Source organism: Mirounga angustirostris, unplaced genomic scaffold, assembly GCF_029215605.1.
Source record: "Mirounga angustirostris isolate CCGP_5_RB_7025 unplaced genomic scaffold, mMirAng1.0.hap1 SCAF_6, whole genome shotgun sequence".
Lineage (NCBI taxonomy): Eukaryota > Metazoa > Chordata > Mammalia > Carnivora > Phocidae > Mirounga > Mirounga angustirostris.
The window spans coordinates 145,140,485-145,159,174 of NW_026991714.1; the positions used below are offsets into that span (position 1 = coordinate 145,140,485).

At 37.2% G+C, this 18,690-nt stretch overlaps 1 protein-coding gene across 22 annotated transcripts in view; it reads right to left on the reverse strand.

Moving 5' to 3' along the window:
- The window catches only part of ATE1 (arginyltransferase 1), a 175,134-nt gene that overhangs the window by 149,753 nt on the left and 6,691 nt on the right, over nucleotides 1-18,690 (reverse strand). For 16 of the 22 annotated variants that reach the window (XR_010412601.1, XR_010412602.1, XR_010412600.1 and 13 more), the window contains exons 4-8: nucleotides 15,211-15,314; nucleotides 13,206-13,460; nucleotides 7,005-7,237; nucleotides 4,856-4,984; nucleotides 3,817-3,945 (exon numbers count right to left, since the gene is read on the reverse strand). Coding sequence is in view for 19 of the 22 variants with exons in the window: in XM_064595355.1 (XP_064451425.1) it covers nucleotides 3,817-3,945; nucleotides 4,856-4,984; nucleotides 7,005-7,237; nucleotides 13,206-13,460; nucleotides 15,211-15,314 (850 nt within the window). In the remaining 3 variants the exon portion in view is untranslated. The remainder of the gene's footprint in view (nucleotides 1-3,816; nucleotides 3,946-4,855; nucleotides 4,985-7,004; nucleotides 7,238-13,205; nucleotides 13,461-15,210; nucleotides 15,315-18,690) is intronic. The other 6 variants (XM_064595354.1, XM_045878993.3, XM_045878989.3 and 3 more) reach the window with 2 other exon arrangements.

The window sequence follows — 18,690 nt, forward strand, 5'->3', positions numbered from 1 at the left end:
GCCTCAATCAGGGTACCTGGGTGGCTCAGTCAGTTAAGCATCCAACTCTTCATCTCAGCTCAGGTCTTGATCTCAGAATTGTGAGTTCAAGCCCCATGGTCGCAGGGAGGGGAAGCCTCATTCATACCTTAAGTCTGAATACAGACCACCACCCTGAAGCCTCTCCAGATGCTAAGTTCCAGATGCTGGTTTCTGATTAGTATCTTCCCACAGTTAGTTATCCCACAGGCTTCTCAAACTCAACCTAGCCGACACAGAACTCATTTTCTGTCCCAAAATGCACAAATTCTTCTTCCTCTTGTATTTCTTATCTCAGATAAGGTCACCATCATCTACCCAGCCATGCAAGCCAGAAACGAAAAATCAATCTGGATTCGTCCCTCTCCTCCATTTCCAACTCCCAAACATCCTTCAAGTCAAACACCAAATCCTCATCAACTCTACCTCCAAAGTGTCTGCTGTACCCTCACCATCCTCTTCCTACCAGTATGACTTCAAGTCCATCATACCTCACTGGCTCTGCCTCAAGTCTCACCACTTTTAAATAAAACCTGGCCAACATTATTGTGGGAACCACTCATCTACTCCTCTTAAAACATGTGGTTCAAATAAGCACCTTCCTCCACCTAAGCTCTTGGGTGAGGCATGTGATCCAAACATGACCAGAGTTCTCCATCCTCCAGTCACAATGACTGGTTCAGGGATAAGAATGTATCTCAAGTTGGGCCAATCAGTACCTTCCTTGGGACTTCTTACTGAAATAAGAAAAGAAGTGCACATTATTTTTTGCTGAGATCACTCGCTGTGAGAATAACGTACCTTAAACTGGCAGTATTCATCTCTGCCACCATGTGCCTGAGTCAGATTCAATCCTTACAAAGAAAGCAAGCTGGGAGACCACAAGCAAGAAGCACTAATGGTATTTTCCTGAGATCTAATGAAGCCAAAACTTCTTTGTTATATACGCAAATAAATCCTTTCTTTAAAAAAATCAATTCAACTTTGCTTTCTGTTGCCTCTCAAGTCCTAACACATTTCTTAACAACTAAATGGAATTCTCCAGCTCCACTATCTAAAATCCTTCAATCATTCTTTATTACTATTAAGGTTAAAGTCCAAGACCTTAAGGTCTGCAAATTCTGGCCCCTTGATTATTTGATGGCATAATAATCAACTTTGGCACTGCAAAACACCATAAGCAAAGTAAAAAGATAAATGACAAACTAAAGAGGAGTATCTGCAACTTTTATCCCAAGGGCTTAGGTCCTTAATATATAAACAGTTTCTAAGAAATGGAAGAAAAAAAGTACTCCTAGGAAAACAAGCAAAACTATGACCACATGGTTCACATAAGATAAAACTCAAATGGATTTTAAACATAAGAAAACATGCTCAATTTCATTTATAATAAAAGGAATGAAAATTAAAATGACATAAATTTCATTTGCATGTATATGGCAAAAACTCACAATTCTTATAAAATCTCGGTGACCAAGGCCATGGAGGGATAAGCATTCACATAGACTGCTGGCTACAAAAGGGTACAACCCCTGTGAAGAGGAATCCCTCTGGAGAGGAATTGACCCAGCAATCTGGAAGCTTATCACAAAGACACAGTGACAAAAATACAAACAATTCTATGTACAAGGGTACTCACTGCAACACTATGAAAGGGTAAAAGACTAGAAATCGCCAAATAGCCACCAGTAAAGGTCAGAATGAAGAAACCATGCAAGTACTCAGCAGCTAGAAAATGAAGATCTCTATATATTGTTCTTGTGTGACCTCCAAGTATAGTATGTCTGTATAATAAAGGGGAAACATGTGCATGTATATGTGTATGTACTGGTATGTTGTAAAACATGCACACACAGAGATACACATACACACACACACACCATATATACAGAGAGATCACACAAAAGCACACACACAGATACCACATGTATATGTGCTTACATTTTCAAAAAGTATCATTAGAAGCAAAATTAATTCTACGACAAACAACCCAGTTTCTTTTAAAAATGCTATTAAAAACAAGAGGGAAATTTATTTTAAATTAAAAGATGTTCAACCAAATGGGATGTATAGATCTTACAAGAATCCCGATCCAAACAAACCAACTATAAAAAGACATTTAAAAAAAAGACATTTTTGAGACAACTAAAGAAAATCTAACATGTACTAGGCATGAGATGACATAATTATTGTTAAGCTTGCTGGGCATGATTATGGTACTGTAGTTATGTATTTTTTTAAAGTTTATAACTTTTAATCTAGAGATTTCCCTCCTTTTTTTAAAAAACACTGTTTATTATAGATTTGTCTTACAGAAGTGCCCAGGTATCATTTTAAATAATCCTTTATCCCTCATATTTTTTGTAAACCAGTTATTCCATCTAGAAGCTTAGAATTCAGGTTCAGTTTCTTCAGCAAGAATATTCCATAGGTGGCATTTTATACTTCTTACATATAGTCCTGTTGCCAAGAATGCCCTTTTCCCCTTTGGCCTGACAAACATTTACTTATCCTTTAAGACTTGGCTCAGAAGTCACCTCCTTCGGAAAACCTCCTTAACCTGCAGTCCCATACTAAGCTGACTTCCCCTACTTACTAATCCAATAGCTAACCCTAATGGCATTGGAACTGCCTGCCCCTCTGTTGCCACAATCAGGCTGTGAACACCATTAGCAATGGACTAGTCTGCAGGACTGGACTCCATGGAGGCCTGAAGCCTAAGTGGGTGAAGTTCCAGGAAAGTAATCTTTACCCAGTAAACACATCAGATCATGGCCTGGTGTCATGGCCCAACCATTCATACCTGGTAGGCAGGCAGCACAAAGCCAAAATCTCCAGGGTAACAGGAAGGAGTAATGTTCAGGAGTAAGACCCCCTGAGAATATCAAAGGGAGGTTTTTGCATCTGGCAAACTCCTTACTATTTGTAAACACTATCATCCACAGCTGCATGGCTCAATGGGGAACTTATGGAAGCACTTCCCAAACTGGAATGGGCATTCAAATTGCCCAGAGACCTAATTCAAAATGCAGATTTGGATTCAGCAGGGCTGAAGTGGGACTCTAGATTCTGCATCCCAGGTGGATGCTGTTGGTCTGCAGACCACACTTGACCCAGTAAGGTTCTGGGAAACCTGAAAGTCAGCCCTCTCTCAGGGAACATACAGCATTAACTCTTGTCTTACTCTCTTTTAACCTAACACGGTCTGTGTCATTAAAACAAACAAACAAATCCAAATTTTAAGTCTTCTGCATCTGTTGGCACCTTTCTTCTAATATATCCCTCCTGTGACAACTACGCAATCTCTCATTCATCTAGATCTCTCCAGTCTGGAAAATATAAGCCCTCAGTAAATGCTTGTTAAATGATAGTCTATATAATCTCAACATATTTAATTCTTTTCCACCGCCTTCTTGTTAAGGTATCCTTGTTCACTGGTCCATTTTTCCCATTTGATTATCAGCTCCTCAGAGGCAGAGATTCTTCCCTTTGTGCCGTGGCCCATGGTCTGGTCTGGCACATAAGCAGCAGTCAGTGGTGTTTGCTGACTCAGCCTGATGACTGAACACGTACACACACTACGCAGGTTCTGAGAACCCTGAATACAAACCTATCCTTTTTTCTGAGGGACTTAAATGCTCACATGTAGGACTTGTTTTCACAAAAGTTTAGTAACATACACTGAAAAGGATCATCAGCTTTACTTAACAAATAAGGAAAGAGCAAAAGAAAGTTCTATATTATGCTTCTTCATAGACAACCTCATCGAGATAGGAAAAAACGTTTCACAAAAGGTACCTCAGTCTTCCCACATTCATCAGGCGGATCCTGGTGGATGGCCATTTGATACTTGACATATAAAGAAAATGACTGGCTGAAGGACGACTTGAACTCTGGGTCCTCAAAGGAGACAGGTACTAACCTCACCTTCAGAGCAAGGAAAATACAAGCAAATGCTATTGAAACATCTCTACCTGCTGATGTGCTTCTGAAGGTGAGGCTAGAGTAAGATCTCCGCAAATCCACTTCCAAAGCTCAGCGCTGGAGTTTTTCATGAAATAAATAAACCCTGGAACGTGCTGACTGGCCCAGAGCCTAAAGCTCTAACTTTATACTAACACTTAGGAGAATTTTTAACTCCTAAGGGCCAGGACAATTTATTTTTCTTTTGTTTTTTACCCTTTCCACCTATTGTGGTTCTATGCACAGAGTCAACACTATTGCTCATGGTAGTGGTCACTACTTTTGTCCCCTCTACTAGTATTGTTTTAAGATTTTTCCCCTTCCACATTTTTCTTGGATATTCTGATTTACAAAATTACAAGCATATGAGAACTTCTATTAAAATACTCTATTATCTTTAAAAAAATTCTACTATCTTACTTTTCTAGTCCCACTCAGTTGTGTATAATTTAGCTGTCATGAACTCTGTCTATACATGACTTTTAAATGGAGATAAAGCCTATTAACCATGTTGTGCAAAGTATGCCTATCATAAAAATATAAAGCCTTTTTTGCTTTTTTCCTCATAAATATTTTATCTTAGAGTTCTATTATTAATTTTTAGATAAATACATCCAGACATAGCGACTTTAAAGATAATTCATTTTACGTGTTACTTTCCACTTTGCAGTTACACGTGACTGGCACTTAACGTGTCCTAGGTAAAATTTGCACTTTCAGAATGTCCGTTACTCCACATTCCTATCATTTTGCAGATATGCTGCAAATTGAATATAAATAAAATGTACCACAAATAAATCAAGTTATAATACAATGGTATCAAATGGAGGGGCAAGTTCCATTTGCACAGAAAAATTACACTTGGCCTGCTGACCTGGCTCACAGTTGGTTTATCAGGTGGATCCTTGTGAATAACCATCTGGTAACGTTTATAGACCTGGTAAGACTCCTGAAATGTGGCTTTGAACTGAGAACTTGGTGGAGATGATCTCACCACCCTCACCTTCAGAAGGAGTTAAAAAACAATGTTCGTTAATTAATTTATTTATTCCACAGAATATGCATTAACAGTTACTCCCACCCAAAAAGAACCAAAAGTTTCCATACAAATATTAAAGCATAAACATACGATAATATTTTAACATTAAAAATTAACAAGATAGTAAATTTTTTTAAAAAGTTATTTCTCCAACTTACAGACTCATTAAAAAGGCAGAGGATCCCGTCTAAACTCTTAAGACTAAGATCTATGACTGAATTATGGAAGACTGACTCTATTGTAAAATGGCAGGATACTTCTGGCACTCAAGACACAAACACAAATAAATACTCTTGAATTCTAGTTGTATGCAACTCACCTTCAGTAAATCATTCAGAAAAACTAAAAATGTGAATATATTTTCTAGACACTCTTCATGCATCACTCCTAACTCTAAACTTACAGATTTTGTTTTTGTAAGTGTGAAAGACAACCCTCACAAAGTATTCCTATTTCATGGCATAGTTAAGAATGAAGACCCTAAAGTTAGATTTCTTTTACTCAAATTTTCAATGTCACCATCTTGGTCAAGCAAATAAATTTACCTCTCTGTGCCTTAGTTTCCTCACAAATAAAATAAGGATGAGTTAACAGTAACTGCACAGTAATGGTGAACATTTATTTTAACACTGATTATTCACTAACCAGTTAAAATGTGTTAGCAAAACAGAAGAGTAAAACAGAAAATCGAATGCAGTATAATAAAAGGGCTAACTGGAAAATTTTCACGTGTGCCATAAGAAGCAATTCTTATGCAAAGAAAGAGTAATATACGGTGGACAAAAAGTCTCTGCCCATCCAAGGTATCATTATGTTAAAAAAGTAAAAGCTGCTGGGGCGCCTGGGTGGCTCAGTCCGTTAAGCGGCTGCTTTCGGCTCAGGTCATGATCTTGGGGTCTCGGGATCGAGCCCCACATCCGGTTCCCTGCTTAGCGGAGAGCCTGTTTCTCCCTCTCCATCTGCCTGTCACTCTGCCTACTTGTGCTCTCTCTCTGTCTCTCTCTCTGTCAAATAAATAAATAAAATTAAAAAAAAAAAAAAGTAAAAGCTGCCTACTACAGAACTGCTATTACATACTTTAAGTAGTATGTTCAATTCTCTTTACAATTTGAGAAGAAGAAAGTCAATACCAAAATCAGAGCAGTTAAGGAATTACAATAGTCAAAGTTGTTAAGACTTATGTCTGATAATATATATGATCCTAAGGTTTAGATTGCATTAAAGTTAATTTTCAATATCAGATCCTTAGCAAAGCCCTTAGATGGTATTAAGCTACAAATTCAAAGGCTGACCAGTTATTAATGAGATATGAGAATATAATAAAATCATTATCATTAATGTTTCGGAAAAAAAATGTATAAACACCAAATACTGAAGAATGTAGATTTAATCTGGGATGTAAACAAAAAATAATAGGAATACTCTAAAAGTAATCATACTATGCCTACAGAGGTTTGAGAGAATTACTGAGAGAGGATTAAAGTAGTACAACTTAGTACTATTTAGTTAATTCCTAATTGCTGGCTCGCATATGTACTACCATTTGTTGCCTTAATGAAGATCAGGATACTAGAATGGATAAAACAGTGATTTTCCTGGTGTGATCTATTCTCCTTCACAATCTAACCAAAATTGCTAACAGTGAAATTTTAAATAGTATGTTTTGTCACTTTAACTACTAAATTTCAATCAAGGGATACAAAAAGCCAGAGTCCCTTACATAGTAACATGCTAAAACTGGAATTATCTTCACAACTTTAGTAGCCAAACTGCCTGAAGTATTTATTTTAAATCTTAAAAAAAAAAAAAAAAAGGTTTTTGTCAAATAGCAGTTAACCTAGTAAATACAAATGCTACTCCATCCCAATTCACTTTAATTTCCCATTATTTAAACAGCAAAATATCAACTTAGTATAACCTCAAATGAAAATAATCAAGGTACCAACAACAACAAAAAAATAAAACAAAACACCCTCCAAAGTACCTCTAACTTGTGTGATGCGTTCTCTGGTAAAGATTCAAAAATTAAATCTTCAAGTGATTTGGGCTGGTTGGATTTATTAGCCTTTGGTGGGAACAAAGATGGTGGTTCACCTTGAGCCTGGAAACCCTCAAGTTCTCCAGCTGGGTTCTGCTGCATGAGTTTTAACCTTTTCCTTTCTTTCCGGATTTCCTTTGCTTTCCGACATGGAGGCTTACTCAAATCTGCCCCTTTGCCTAAAAACAATTGCAAAATATTAGACCAATCACATTTGACTCTAGAAATGTTTTTTTCCCCCAAAAGTCTCAAAGATTCTACAGAATTAAGTCTAAAGAGTTCCAATAGCTAGATTAGCTTTGTAAGTAGATGTTTCAGAAGATTCTGGTGTAGAGCTCTAAGTTGATCTTAAAATTCTATCTCAGAAGTAGGGACTGTCAAAGAAAGTAAATAGTCACAGAAACTTCACACAGCTCTTACTGTGAAAATTTTTAAAAAAATTAATATTCATCCACTTCTCTGCCTTTATATTATAAGTTGAAAAAAACATAATCAAATATCTTCTACTACAGGACACGGGTATTTCCATCCCATTCCTGAGGGACATTTCTCTCAAAGCACTGGTGACATAAATACATGCTTAGGACCTGGGTGTAAATGAGTACCGACCCCAGAAAACATTCTGGCAGGTTTTTTGATGAAAAAATACCCTTGCTTACTTGAAAGTATTTGTGTCTCTCCATCTAACAATTGGATGGGGTCTCATTTGTTCAGTTCCAGTTAATGAAAGTTTTGTTTGAATTAAAAGAGCAAATATCAAACTGAAAGGCCTTTAAGATATAAAAATTTTAGCTACAATAAACCACGAACTTTAGTGAGTGCCCTTTCATCTACCAAAAAGTCTTCAAGGACTTGATGTTGAGAAGATCATTAAGAGTTAGAGGCAAAAAAAAAGAGAGGCAAATAACGAACACAAATGAAAACTTCAAAATAATTTAAATGCCCAATAACAGAATAATTATACAATTTTTAAAACAGCTAAGCAACAGAATATCAGTCATTAGAAATGCTTAGGAATTTTCAGGGATTTGTCATTACACAAGGTTAAAAAATAATTCCACTTATGTATAAATAGACACATGAAAAATATTTAGAAAAAAGCCTGGAAAGAAACATGACAGTCATTTTACATGGGTTTAGAAGTAGAGAAAGGACTTTTTTTGCTTTTTTTTTCTTGCAGTGTTCTCTTTTCTCCAAATTCTCTAACAATAAACATACCTTTGTAATTTTTTTAAAGTCATTAACAAAATAAAAATGCTATTTTAAGATTCTAAAACAGTATTTACAAATCATATAAAAGTCAGCAATATGAAGTTTTACAAGACTAGCAAGTTCAATTTTATAGAAAAGAAAATCAAGACCCACGGTGTTAAGGGACTTGCCAGAGACCAAAAGCTGGTCAAAAGAGATGAATCTGTTGTAGGGCGCCCAGGTGATTCAGCTGGTTGAGCGTCTGGCTCTCGATTTTGCTCAGGTCAGGATCTCAGAGTCATGAGATGGAGTCCCGGGTCAGGCTCCATGCTTAGCATGGAGTCTGCTTGGGATACTCCCTCTCCCTCTGCCCCTGATGATGCACGCTCGCTCTCTCAAACAAATAATAATCTTATTAAAAAAAAACCAAACAAATCTGATGAGAAAATAGTGAGTTCACAAATAGTAAAATCATATTACAACTTCACTAACATTTTTTCCAATAAAAAACAAACTTTACGTATAAAAACAGACTTTGAATAAGTCTAATAACCAGGCAACAAAGGACTGATTCTATAATTAACCATTACTCTATTGCCTTAAAGAATGAATTTTCTTTGTCCTGGGAACCTGTCTCCTCAAATTTGCTCTGAGAGGCACAAGAGCATTTGGTTAAGAGCACACACTCTGACATGGGCTGCCTGAGGTCATCTCTGTCACTGGCTAGATGATCTTGGGCAAGTTTCCTTGTCCATACAAAAAAGATAATAACCAGTACTACCTATGGAGCTCTATGAGGATTAAATGAGTTAACACGTATGTAGCTCATAAAACAATACCCACTGTTGGGCACCTGGGTGGCTCAGTTGGTTAAGCATCTGCCTTTGGCTCAGGCACGATCCCAGAGTCCTGGGATTGAACCCTGCGTCGGCTCCCCCCATTCAGCGGGGACTCTGCTTCTCCCTCTGCCCCTCCTCCCTACTCATGCATGCCCTCTTTCTCCCTCTCTCTCTCTCAAATAAATAAATAAAATCTTCAAAAAAAAAACCAAAACAAAACAATACCTATTATTTAATTAAGGTTATCTATTATCATTAGCTATTATATGCACCACCAATCCCTACAATGTTTTAGCTATACAGGTCCTCCATAAATGGTAATAAGGGAAAAAAAAAAAAAAAATCCTGCATTTTCTAAAAGTTACTCAAAACTACATTCCCTACCAAAGTCTTAAAACTATGAACAAATTATAAAACTACAGTGAACTGAGAAACAAGTTTCAACATTTTTATGAGAGACCAGCTTTACACTAATTAATTCATTGGACTAAGCAATCCTTATCGTGCTTGCTTTACTCTCCACATATGTACTATCACATTATCAACTGAAATAGACAGCAAATTAGGATTTCAGCTTACTTAGGGGATAAAGATCTCCCCAGATCAATAAGATCCTTCAAAAGAACAGGAGCAGATCAATATAAAATCAGTATACCATACCAACCCTGCACCCACAGAGGTTCAAACCACTCAAGGATCCCAGATTAGTCCCAAGAGTTTTGAATAGAGTTCAACAGACCTGCATAATTTCTAATTAAGTTTCAGGAAATATACTTTTAACATTTTTTTTTTTTAAAGATTTTATTTATTTATTTAACAGAGAGAGACATAGCGAGAGCAGGAACACAAGCAGGGGGAGTGGCAGAGGGAGAAGCAGGCCTCCCGCCGAGCAGGGAGCCCGATGCGGGGCTCGATCCCAGGACCCTGGGATCATGACCTGAGCCGAAGGCAGACGCTTAACGACTGAGCCACCCAGGCGCCCTACTTTTAACATTTTTAAAATAAAAAGGAAATGAATGCTTTCAGAGAAAATCCAAAGATTCCTACATTTTAAAACTGTCTTACATTTCTAGTGAGAAATATCCTAAGGGGAAAATACCTGCAAACTCTTTTTTATGGTTTCAGTAATCACACTGCTGAAGATAAGGTTGGTACTGTTCTTCTAAACTGTTGTGTACAGTAGGGTAAAGCAAGTGGGTAACTGCAATATTCCAATTCTAATTCTACCACTCTCTGTGTCCTTGAGAACCAGGTTTCTCAGTGTGGAAGAAAGAAGATCCAAATGTCAAACAAACATGTAAAAATATGACAGTCCTGAATTTGAACTGTAAGTATCAACATGACCTCTCATGACCCCTTGCGTCTGTTCATTGAAAAAGCCTAGAAACCAATGACCAAGCCAGTAGCCATAATGGTCACATCTAGTCTAGTTGATGATCTCCAAATACCATTTTCCACTAAAAGAAACCAGGACTCCTTGGAGAAATGGCTGTACAAGATGATCCAGGAGCATCATGTCATAGGAAGCTGCCAAGAGTACTACCATTTTATCCTAAAAAAAACCCTAGAAGCCAACTTAGAGAAATTCCCACAGGACAGAGAATTAAAACATAGCCAATGTGTTTAGACCCATGAGTTCACAATGATGGATGGATGGATGGATGGAAGGAAGGAAGGAAGGAAGGAAGGAAGGAAGGAAGGAAGGAAGGAAGGAAGGAAGACAAAAGAAAGGAAAGGAAAGGAAAGGAAAGGAAGGAAGAAATTAGTCATTGTTAGAAGAATTATTTTGTAGGATGGAAAATAAAATGCAATAATCAAGAATTCCTCTTGCCTTTGCTATGAGTTCTATGGGAAACAAACAGATGAGATGAAGGTTCTGTTTATGGAAGTATCCAGCTAGTAAATGAAAAATGAATGACAGACTTAGAATATCTAATGGATCAATGGATTTAGGCACTAAGCATTGATCCATGGCTATTAGCATTAAAAAAGAGAGGTACCCAGATATTATGTGTCTCCTGAAAGAACATCCCACCACCCATGAAGTAACCTCACCTATCCTCAAATAAATAATTTGAACTCAAATCTGATTAAGACTTCTCTCTCTCCCCAAAAAAGCAAACAAACCAGAAACACCAAAAAACAAAATACAATTTAATCTTGAATCTGGTCTGATTTAATCTTGAATCTCTAGATCCAACAATCAGTTTATAGGCAGGTACAGGAATATGTTAAACTGCACTGCAGATGTAATTAAATAACCCAGAACAACCAACCTAGTTTCTTCAACAAACAAAGTGCAAATAAAAAAGTGGGAGTGATGGAAGGAACCTACAGATCTACAGAGAGTTTTCTAATTGTGTCAACCAACTACAATATGTGGCTGTATTTGTATCCTGATGCAAACAAAATTGGAAACTTAAACATAGACTATTCAGTAACATTAAGGAATCTTACTTAGGTGTAATGGTGGGAGTATGAATATGTATTTGAAAGTTCTTTTATTTTTTTTTTAAAGATGTATTTATTTTAGAGAGCAAGAGAAAGTATTCACAGACTTGAGTGGAGAGAGGGGCAGAGGAAGACACTCTCAAGCAGACTCCCCACTGCACATGGAGCCCAAGTCGGGTCTTAATTTCATGACCCATGAGATCATGACCTGAGCTGAAATCCTGAATGGGATGCTTAACTGACTGAGCTACGTAGGCACAAGTTCGTATCTTTTAGAGAACCATTCTGACATATGGGATGATATAATGTCTGGAATTTGCTTCAATATAGTACTGGGGGGGCGGGGACAACTGGATGATGAGTATCAATGACCCAAGAGTGCCCATCATGAATCAGTAACAGTGTCACATAAGAGCAGGGTACGTGGAAGTTCATTATAATGGTCTATGTTTCCAAAATGAAGGTTTTTAAAATTTAATAAACTCTAAGTAATATTTACAATAAACAAAATAATAAACGAACTGACCCTATCACCCAAGAGAGTAAGAGTTGAAAGAAATTATCTAAATCATTCAGAACATTTCATTAGACTATTCTTACTAATTAGGATGAAATCTCAGTTGGCAACCCCTTAAACGCCATGAAAGCCTTCGTAAGAAAAACTATTCAAGGAAAATGCAAATGCACAGTTTTCTGTATGTTAACATGATTTAGATAAGAAAAACTACAATAGTAATAAAAATGTCTCCTTTGGATCATTCTATATAAATAAACATAAGAACAAATTCAGGAACTGAAGCATAACCATCCAAACTGACATTTAATGAAGTAATTTTTTTAAAAAGTCATACAAACACATGCATGCACATATATATGTATATATAATAAACCCATTTAATGTTGGATACTTTTTTTTTTTTAAAGATTTCTTTATGTGAGAGAGAATGAGCACGCGAGCAGGGGGAGGGACAGAGGGATAGAAAGAATCTCCAGCAGACTCTGTGCTGAGCCCAGAGCCAGACATGGGGCTTGATCCCAGGATTAGGAGATCATGACCTGAGCCGAAATGAAGAGTTGGACACTTAACCAACTGAGCCACCCAGGTGTCCCAATTCTGTATACATTTTATAACCCAATTCTTTTACAAAATATAGAAAAAAATTTTTTGACCTTATTAAAGGTGAAGTTAAATATCAAAATTTGGAAATTTTTAAACTAAAATTCATTATGATTACATAAAGAAATCTAATGATAAACTAGAGAACTTTAATGTCTGTATCTTGAACATAATACCTAAAATTTACTTTGTCTCACTTCACACAAAAAACAAAAATGTTTAGCAGCACATCTTTTCCAGATAAAAATTTGATTCTCAAACCTCCAGGGTCCTAAGGTAGTAAGAAGAAATGGAACTCTTTTAAAATATCTGTATTTGGGGATAATAAAACTAATTTAATTTCTGGATTTTTAAACATAGCAGTTTTTAAAGATATGATTTGTCCATTCTAAATCCAGGTAATAATAAATTATACAAAATATGGATCTATTTTGCAGATTTCACGTAAGTCATGTTTTTAGCTGATGGGAGAACCCAGGGGCTACAAAATCCCAAACACAAAGAAAATCACTAAGATTTTAAAATGGCCACAGAGCAAACTTGCCTTACCTGGCTTAGGAACCATGTGCATTTTAATTGGATGGGATGGCTCACCAGAGCCCAACTTCTCCTCTATATGTTGTGACTGAATTAATTCCTTAGATTCTTCTTTCTTTGGGCTTTTTCCTTTCTTCTTTTCTTCACTCTCAAAGCTCTCTTTGAGGTCATCACTGAGTGTTTTAAGGTCACACTGTATATCCAATTTATTTATTAACGCAAAGTCACCCGCAACAGTCTCCTCCATGGAGGGCTCCATGGGCTCATCTACAAATCAGAAGTCAAAGTCCATCAGCTAGGCCATCTGACACAGTTAAGACACACATAGGAAAAAAAACAATGCCCCCTTTTTCCCATGTGGAAGAGACTACTGTGTATGCATAAAATCCATTCTCCTGGCTTCCAAAGTAACAGAGCCGTAGTTAAGACTGTGGCACCCAAGCAAAGGTATGCACCCCCGGTCCCTCTGCAAGTTGTGACCAAGCTCCCACCAGTGGAACATAACCAAACTGATATGCCCAATTTGGCCTCGCTTGTTTTCAAAGGAATTTTGTGACCCTGAACTTTGACCCTTTACCCTACCCACTGGCTGGATTAGTGAAAACCAGAGTGACTGGAAATCACACGTTGAAAGGAGTCCCAGAATGGATGGGGTGGGGGGGTGGGGAACAGAGCTGCAGGCTAACGTGGAACACCCACGCTGGACTGTTATATGAGGAAAGAAAGACTTCTATCATTGTTTAGTCATTGCAGTTTGGTGTCTTTGTTATAGCTGTCTAGCCTTCCACTCTACATCACCCTTACGAATTCAGTTGCAGAAATAAATAATTTAGAAGCCTAAAACAAGTCAAATAGAGAACCAAATGTAAAAGCCATGTGTAAAGACAGGTAACCATCAATTTATAAATGGAAGGCACCTTAAAGCTTATCTGAATGTTAATTTTTGAAACTCAGAACATGATTCCCAGCCACTGAAAAAAATTTTTGACTAACAAAATTTACTTAGTTTTTCGGATTATGTACAGACAGTACTAATCAGAGCTGCACCAAAATTCTGGTATTTCCAATGCCCAATTGCCCCTGAACCTCTACACCCCTGAGCCTTCCCGCCTCTTTGTTGCCCATAGCTCTGCCAAGTCTGCTCCAGGTTGTCCTGAATCTTGGTCTGTTAAGGAGAGTGCATGAAGGCGAAGAACTTACCTGTCCTGCTGGTCACTGTATCACTAGTGCTTAAAACAGGGACTGGTACATTGTGGGCAATGAAAACACACTTGGGGAATATATTAACAAGTTAAAACTGGGATGGAAGGCTTCCAGGATTAGGTATTTTCTATGGCAGAAGTGAGAAAGAGCTCTAAGGATAGGTAGCATTCCCAATTATTAGGCTCATGTATTAGGCACTGCCTATATGAAAACTTTTAAAAGGAAAAGAAAAGACACTGAAAAAACTGAAAAAGCAAAGTATCTGTAACCAAAGTTCATTAAATATTTCTAATTATCTTGTAGGAAATTGACTCTCAATTCAAAATTTATCACACAAATAAGAAAATTCCGGGCAATAAGATTTACTGAAGGGCTTCCTCAAACACAGAAAACCTGAGCTTTACTCATGATTCAAAGTGATTATGCAATATTGTGTAAGGTGCACCTAAGCATCTGTTTCTCAAATGTAATACCACTTCCCATTTACTGCACAAGGTACTATTAGGATCAAGTAAGATAAGAGTTGTCAAAGTACTATGAAAACTAAAGTTCCAATAAACCCCAAGACATCACAATATCTTTAAAACTGTCCTCCATCTTCTTCCGAGGCTAGACTTTCCCTGACAGGCATTCCCCTTATCCTTGAATTTTGGGCCAGTGGTAATAGTAACAGCAACACTAACAGCAATCCCCATCAGAAGAACAGTACTACCTGACTGCAGTATGGACCCATTCCCCTACTTAATAACCGAAAATGACAACCTTGGAAATCTACATCGATGTAAAGAGTTTTTACACCCCCAACTCATCTTACCCTCACAATTTCCTTTGGAAATTTCTCCTTTAGCCAGAAATTTCAACATTTTTTTCAAAACCTTCTTGTGAGATTTTGATGGCTGAAACTGTAAAGGTCGGCACCTAGGAAAGCAAATATTTAGAAAGTGAACTCAAACTAGAAGAAATAAAATGAGTTCTGAGCAGTGTCTAGTACAGAAAGGCAAAACCCATGCCCGGGATTTTTGGGTAAAGATAGGGCTTGATGTAGCCTCTAGTCCCACCCCAAATCTCACTAAAACTACATTAAGGAATTAGAAAAAAAGAAAAAGGCATAAATCACTGGAAAAAAAAAAAGAGAAGAGGAGAAATGCTGGAAGCTGGGCAGAACATGCACAAGTGGTAACTGACTTAGCAGACCAAAGAATTTTAAATCCTAAACCAACAGTGGGAAAAGCCAGAATGATAACCAATTTTCTTTACATTAACCCTACAAATTTTAGGGATTGGTTGATACCTGATACCTCAGGAGATAAGAGTGAAGGTGATTCTAAAAATAGAAAGATCTCTTGAAAGTCTGTTTTGGAAGCAGTTAGATGTCTGATGCCTCCACCACTCCACATAGGACTCCCTACACAACCCAGGAGAAAGCTGCATATTTAGGAAAGAGTAAAAAATAGGGCCTCCTACATGAGGATGTAGGCACAGTGGAAAGCAATGAAAATGTACTAGAAACAGGAAGCTTAAATGAAAGTCTACATACTGAGTGTGGAAACCTCCAACCCATTTCCCAACCCAGCCACAAACATGGGCACTTTCTCTCCAGAATGTGACCAGACTACCCCCCTGGAAAGTCAGAATCACCAGACACTCAAGGAGAACCTCTACACAGACACTGGAGAGCCTAAAAATACAAATATCCTAAGAAGTACACGCTCTTATTTCTCTTTAGCTATTACAGCCACACAATAATGGGAGGTTACAAAAAAAAGAGAGAGAGAGTCCAAAACCAAAACTCTCTCAGAAGTAAAAATATAATAGAAGAAATAAACAATTAAACAGAAGACTCAGAAAATTAAGTTGAGGAAATTTCCCAAAAGATATTGCAAAAGGGATGGAAAACAAGAGAAAAAAAAATTAGAGGATCACTCTAAAAGTTCAACATCTGAATGAAGACATTATAAAAGAACAGAAGAAAAAAATGGGGGGAAGAAGATCAACAAAATAATAAAAAAAATTTCTGTGAAGTGAAGGATATGATGGGACGAGGCCCCAGGTAAGAAGAGCCCCTTAAGTCTGTATGCAATGGATGCAGAAAGACACACCACCAGACGTGAAATATCAGAACACTGGGGACAAAAAACCTTTCAAAAGGAAAGAACATTTTGGACAAAGGAACAAGAATCAGAAGCAAAGCCTTCAAAATTCTAAAGCAAAATTATTTCCAATCTACACTTCTATAGCCCAGCCAAACTAGATATCTGAGTGGTGAATTAAAACATTTTCAAATAGGGGCACCTGGGTGGCTCAGCTGGATGAGCGTCTGACTGACTCTTGGTTTGGGCTCAGGTCATGATCTCAGGGTCATGATCTCAGGGTCGTGGAAATGGAGCCCCAAGTCAGGCTCTATGCTGAGCATGGAGCCTGCCTGGGATTCTCTCTCTCCCTCTCCCTCTGCCCCCATCCCCCCTAGCACACTATCTCTTTCTCTCTTAAAAAAATTTTTTTTTCAAACATACGAAGTCTAAAAAAAGTACTTCAAAAAATAAACTTTTTCTCAAGAAAGCTATTAGAAGATGAGCTACACTAAAATGAGGAAATAATCTGAGAGGTCAGAGGAGACAGAAAACATGAGACCCAAAGAGAATCCCCAAGATGGCAGTAAAAAGAGATCCCAGGGTGACAGTGATGCATCAGTTGGAAAGACAACCTGTCCAGATCACAGTAGGTCAGAAGACAACACAGAGATATTCATCAAGAGGACACAAGTAATAGAGCACCTGAAGCATCTAAAAATACCAAGAGGAAATTTACACAACTGTGGGAGGATTTCTAAAATTGACTGGTGATGGGTACATAGAAGACTATGCAAACAAAAAAGACAATTATCAACTCCATGGAAAGCAAAAACTTGTGAAGGAAAGAAAATGTAATCAATAGTACACTGCATGGCTCGACCACATAGCATATTTATAGGTCATGATACAGTGACTACACCATCCAATATTACGATACTTCTGAGCTGGGAAGTTGGCAATGAGGACAAAAAGGAGCTTGAATGTGACAGGGCAACAGTGATGAAATAAAGTTAAATCCTTATCTTTCAAAGAGAGAAATTTAGAGATAATGAGAAAAAATAAAGTTGAATCCTTACCTTTTAAAGAGAGAAACCCAGAGATATGAGAAAAACCCAAAGATAATGAGATAAGGTTTCTGTAATTATATAAGCATGTCACTTAAAGGTAGAAAGAAGAACAAAAAAAAAAAAAAATCAGTTAAAAAATTTGAGAGTGACTGCACTGGGAAAAAGAAATAGGGAGGTTCAGGGGACTGCAATTTTGCAAAGTAAGCTTTATGGAATTGTTTGATTTTTAAATTACTAGCATATATAATTCTATATAAAAATAAAAACTAAAAAACAAAAAAAATCATAGCCAAGGAAGCTCATCCTCATTTATACTCACATACTGGGCAGCCCCTGACATCTAACAAGAAGCTACGTTGTAGGTTATAATCGCCTTGACTTCACATTAGGTCTCATTATAACTACTGTAGTAAACAAAGTAAAAAAACCCAGAACAGTAAATATGCAAAATGACTCTGTAATATCAATACATGTAATGAAGTTGTGTAAAGAATAACAATTCAGGAAATGTTTGATTTCATGCAAAAAAAAAAAAATTAACATTTTATAATTATTTTGTTTTGCAATGTTAATCGAATCCCTTTGCATAAAAGCAATATACCTGGAACAGAGCTTTGCATTGAGAGGCACCCAATAAATTATAGAGGCTTGGTCTTCTTCTTTAACCCACTGAAATTGACCTTTTTTTTTTTTTTTTAAACCTTTTCTGATTAGAATTCTCAGGGTTCTAGCAAATCAGCTCCAGACTTATTTAAACAGAATCTGGGCCATAATCCAATAACAAACTGTTACTTGAAGGAAAAGGACTTCTGCCTTTGAGGATGTCACTGCTTCATAACCACTGAAACTGCAAGAGGACAGGATAGCTGTCTTAGTAAGATGATTTCAGTAAACCAGACACCCATCTTTTCTCTTTATTGCTCCAGTCCTATGACGTTAGATAAAAGAAAAGGATTCTTAACCAGGAATCAGTGGAACTGTGAGAGCCCGTTCGGAGCCCAAGATCATCCTAAAATTAGTATGCAAATGTTACATATTTTTGCCTATATGCCCCCTCCCTTTTGTTTGGCTGCAGAAAGGGTCTGTAACTTTTCATCAGATTGTCAAAAGTCTTCAATCCCAAAACAAATTAAGAGCAACTAAGAGAAAGAGGTG